This window comes from Ischnura elegans, chromosome 2 (assembly GCF_921293095.1).
Source record: "Ischnura elegans chromosome 2, ioIscEleg1.1, whole genome shotgun sequence".
NCBI classification, from domain to species: Eukaryota; Metazoa; Arthropoda; class Insecta; order Odonata; family Coenagrionidae; genus Ischnura; species Ischnura elegans.
Window position 1 is genome coordinate 103,589,887 of NC_060247.1, and position 4,655 is coordinate 103,594,541.

Consider the following 4,655-nt stretch of genomic DNA (forward strand, 5'->3'; position numbering starts at 1 on the left):
TCGACTAAATAAATAATCCATATGCGACATAACTGATAGAGCATATATATCGAAAAAGGAATTTGACTTCAGAATGGCGAGTTTAAATAGAAAAAAATCTGTGATGGGTTTTAGTATAGTAGTTCAAGCTGCTATAGAAATTTTATAAATAATTCGCCTGTTCGTAAGGCAGCGGAAAAGTGAGTCAATTTACTCTCCAATAAATTATTGTGCTATACCAGAGTAGATATATTTTACAGAGGGACGGCTACTATTTCTGCGCGAGGTACTACTTCGGCTGAAGAATGCTCTGACAAGAAAAAACTTTCATCATAGAATCGCGGACTTGTGTGTGCATAGGTATGGCTTTAAAAGGTCACATTTCTTTGGCATAAAATGACCGAAGACAAAGAAGAGTGGAGGCGAGGGCAAAATTTATTTTGGGTTTGCTTAACCACAGGAGTAGGAGTTGGTAGAGTAAGTAGGTGTATTTCTTTTGCCAAAATAACACGTCAACAATTGTGCCTTCCATAACATCAGCCGACTTTGGTGTAGATAACTTCAGTGGAAGTTTATTTATAGCCATAATACATTCTTAAATTTTCTCGCAGAGTTCATTACAGATGCACATAAATTCCTAATTTAAGAAAAACATTCCGAACATCTTCACTGAATATAGTTTATAGTAATAGGTATGGTTGTATGCCAGTAACTCCGGCAGTAACAATCATTTTGTCCAACGTTAGAACAGCTTTTATTCGGACTAATTGAGGGACACAAACAAAAACTCAATAAATAACATGATATAATACTGAAAGCACAAAGCTACAACATATTATTTTACAAACATATGACTATAATCGATCGATAATCATTCGAAATCGAAAAAGAAATGTTTCAACACCTTAATGTAGTACTGATGAACCCTATTTTTGTGTAGGATCCATCATTTTTTACTCCAAATCGTAGGTATAGTGACATACTCCTCGTACCTCGTATGTGCCTAATACGTCGAAAAAATCCATAGACACATACCTCTCTGGGTTGAAGGGACTATTTGTATAAAGAATAACCACGACTAAAGCACAAATCCGTTGGATAATATGCGCAACTATCGTTATAAGATATGATAATTCATGCTATTTCATCTTCATTTCAAAGATTACCACACAGTTTACTTTAAAATGTTTGCCCAGCGAAAAGGAGGAAGGCGACGACTTCTACTCTTAAAATGCGAGATAAGATTAATTACACTTCTGGTGATAAAAAGCGCGGATGCTACATAAATAAAGCAGACCCCAACTCGCTTGAAATGTTGAAATCGAGATGATTAGCGCACAAGATTCCAATGAGCGCTTTATGAGATATAAAATCATTCAAGAAGGAACAGAAAAAAATTAAGATGGTTATGACTACGAAACGACTCATCTTAATTAACAATCGTTGGTTTCGCGTAAATTATTCTACTAAGTTTTTCGTGCTTGGAATGAGGGTGGTGGTCTCGACTTTAGCGCATATTCTCAGTATTTTTGAGTTAAAATGATGAGCATGTGAGGTACTGCATAAAGAATTCTACTGTGAGGTAAGCCACAGTCGATACTTAAGTCACTCCAAAAAAAAGGTAAGCGTTATCCATTCCCATCAAACTTATATATCACTAGTGATACTAAAAATATGACGGTGTATTTCTTACTACAGAGAAGGGCATTTATTAAAGAAAATTGAGCTAAAACATCAACAGTTGATTTTATCTATCAACCAAGCATTCCACTTTGTAAGGGTTTAAGAGCCAAAAGGTTTTTCCTCAAGGTATCCAAAATCTCCAGCAACCTGTGAAAATTCAAAGAAAAGTGAGCGTTGATGGAATAAGCCCATGTAAAAAAATCATCAACACGTTGGAATCGCGGACATAATAAGTGAACAAAATAAGTCAACAAGGTATATATGAAAAGCTTTAAGCCACAATACCTGAGTTGAATATCGAGAAATCCATTAGTATTCCTCTCTCCCGAGGCAGCCAGCTTATTAATTTCGGTTTCAATCATTGCTACCGTTGGTGAATCAATTTCAACTTTCCCGTAGTCACTAATCATGCCCGGGATTCCATCAATTTTCCCATCACTTAGCTTGCAAATTTCTGCTGAAGGCCCATCAATCTGCACGGATTTGTGTGAAAACGAAGAATTATCGGCAATATTTTTGATTATCGCCGTCTGACATTCTTTTTCTGAGGTTTCTTTCACTATTTTCTCCGACGAAGACATCTCATCTATTTGCCCATAAATCCAGTCAAAGATAAGTCTTGCTTCGTCAAACCAAGAAGATAGGGAACCCTGAGCTGGTGTTTTGATCACAGTTGTGTCTGATGAGTATGGAAGTCCAACCTGGCGTCTTGAAGCCATTAGGACGGTGGCCATGTGGATACGAGTCCCTATCTCCTTGAGCATTACCTGTGGAAAGTAATAAGATTGTTAAATATCCTGGCTTTGTGAGGCAAAAAATGTCTATGATAAAGCAAAATATTCTACAATATAGTAAAGTAGACAAGTCAGTGAGGAGTGAGATACTTCGTTTGCTTTATTCAGGTGAATTCGAATAGTTTTGTCATTAGAAAAGCTTTCATTCAATTTAGGACATGGGCGTACCCAGCGAGGGGCATGGGGGGGGGGGGGGGGAGGGAGGAGGAGCGCAGCTGCAAAGCACCTAGCAGCAAAAATCGCAAAAGTCTTCAAGCAATATCAGTACTGAATTGAAACGAAAGTATTCAACAAATTACTTTTAACCCACGAAAATTCGTAAGTATTAGTATAAGATATGTAACTAAAATAAAATTATTTTTTCAAGGAAACAATCTCATAAGCTAATACAACGCTGTTATAATTTTCTTAAAATGTGAGTTTCATTCACCTTTTCCATGCTAAAATGTCACAACTTGGCTTCCCCCCCCCCTTAGTCATGATCCTGCGTACGCCCTTGATTTAGGATTTAATACATCGATAAGTTTTAGGACCTGCATTTACAAATGTGAGGATTTATTTTATAAGATACCCAAAACGATTAAATTATTTCCAAGCATCAAACACGATACTAATGACAATAAAAACTATCGTTGAAGGACAGGTGAAAGGGAAGAATGGGAGAGGTAGACCATTGATGAGATACATGGAGCAGGCAATGAAGGGGAAGTAAGGCATAAGAATTATGAAGGTGCTAAAATATCTACCAATAGGAGAATTGAGAGGAGAGCTGCGTCAAACCAATCCTAGGATTTATGACTGTATACGTAGATTTTTTATTATGATGATATGCTGCTATGCTACCGATAAATCGGAAAATGCTAATTTTTTCTCCGTGGATTTTCAATCCTGACGATTTTTCTTTTGTTTCGTTGATAGCTCTTTACATGATGAATCTATATGATGATTTCTAGGGGAGAGTGATAGCCTAGTTGGTTGAGCGCTTTGCTGATGATCAAAGGGTACTGGTTTAAAATACCGGGAGAAGCCTTCGGACACCCTAACACTAAATCAAGTGATAGGTGGCTCTGGGAAAGGAAAAAGCCCTCCTGCACTGAATGTGTAAATCTCATTGTGGCTTAGAATGGGATGAGCTCTACCCTCACCTGTGATTGGTAAAACCAACCATATTGCTGTTTTTTGGTGTGATATGATTGCCCGTGAAACAGGGATCAATTTGTCCATTAGCGACACGAGTGGCGACTTTTGTTAACCCATTAAAATGCACATGGGTGACAATACATTTAGAGGCCTACTGGAGGATCCTCTTTCGTAGTATTAGTGATTTTAAATATATCCCACATCTTACCCTATATCCACTTTCGATAGAGTGACAAATTACATTGAGCCTTTGGACGGATTCGGAGAGGAATTCAATCCTCCGCTCAGACTTGGCCAGCTTGCACTGTAAGTCTTTGACGACGCCTCTCTTAGACGGTGGTCTCCGAGCTGGATGGTGACTCTCGGTGTCTTCCGCAGACGGCGCGATCGCTCCCCCTTTCCTTGCCACTCTCTTCATTTGTCTCCGTCTCTTGCGAGTCGGAGCGAAGTTGACGGCCTTCGCGTCGCAGCTCGAAGCGTCACCACGCCCGGCAGACGAGTGCGAACGTGATTTAGCGGAAAGCGAGACAGGTGAGACCTCTGCCGGCTTCTGCACCTACAAAGAGAAAGAAAGTGAAGATATATCGCTTACCCTCATATATATACCGAAGTGCCGAAAGTGCCGATCACAAAGGACAAATGCGAAGCAGTTCTCCTTCTTGAATAGGACCATAAGGGACTGGAGCGACCTACCAGCAAAACTATTTGAGTCCTTCCCGAAAAATTTACATAGTTTTAAAAATCGGTTGAAGAAGTAGGGACCAAGGGCTTTTTATAATGTTTTCAATTGTTTTTTTCATCTTATGTACATGTTACCACCAGGCCAATGGCCTACTTGTAAGAATTTTAATAATAAATAATAATAATATACATCAAACTTAGGCTGAAGGTGCGCGAAAATTTCACAGAGGAATAATCATTCACCTTTACCGGGATTCGAAGCCGGACAAGATGACACCTCGATAGCTTTACTGACTAAACCACTCAAACGGATATCGGGGCATCCGGGTACGAATCCAGGTCAATGATTTTTTTCTCTGTGGAATTATCGCACAATTT

At 38.9% G+C, this 4,655-nt stretch overlaps 1 protein-coding gene across 1 annotated transcript; it reads right to left on the reverse strand.

The window, feature by feature from the left end:
- Positions 1 to 850: 850 nt before the first annotated feature.
- Positions 851 to 4,141, reverse strand: LOC124174106. The gene is made up of 3 exons (XM_046553237.1): positions 3,805 to 4,141; positions 1,948 to 2,429; positions 851 to 1,809 (listed from the first exon to the last, which is right to left on the reverse strand). Exons 1-3 carry the CDS (start codon positions 4,012 to 4,014, stop codon positions 1,734 to 1,736), a joined length of 768 nt encoding a protein of 255 aa, XP_046409193.1. The 5' UTR covers positions 4,015 to 4,141; the 3' UTR covers positions 851 to 1,733.
- Positions 4,142 to 4,655: the final 514 nt, after the last annotated feature.

Coding starts and splice junctions, on each gene's coding strand:
- LOC124174106 (XM_046553237.1), bottom strand. CDS start 4,014: ATGAAGAGAGTGGCAAGGAAAGGGGGAGCGATCGCGCCGTCTGCGGAA. Junction 2,430..3,804: donor CTATCGAAAGTGGATATAGG/GTAAGATGTGGG, acceptor TACTTTCCACAG/GTAATGCTCAAGGAGATAGG. Junction 1,810..1,947: donor TTTCTCGATATTCAACTCAG/GTATTGTGGCTT, acceptor GAATTTTCACAG/GTTGCTGGAGATTTTGGATA.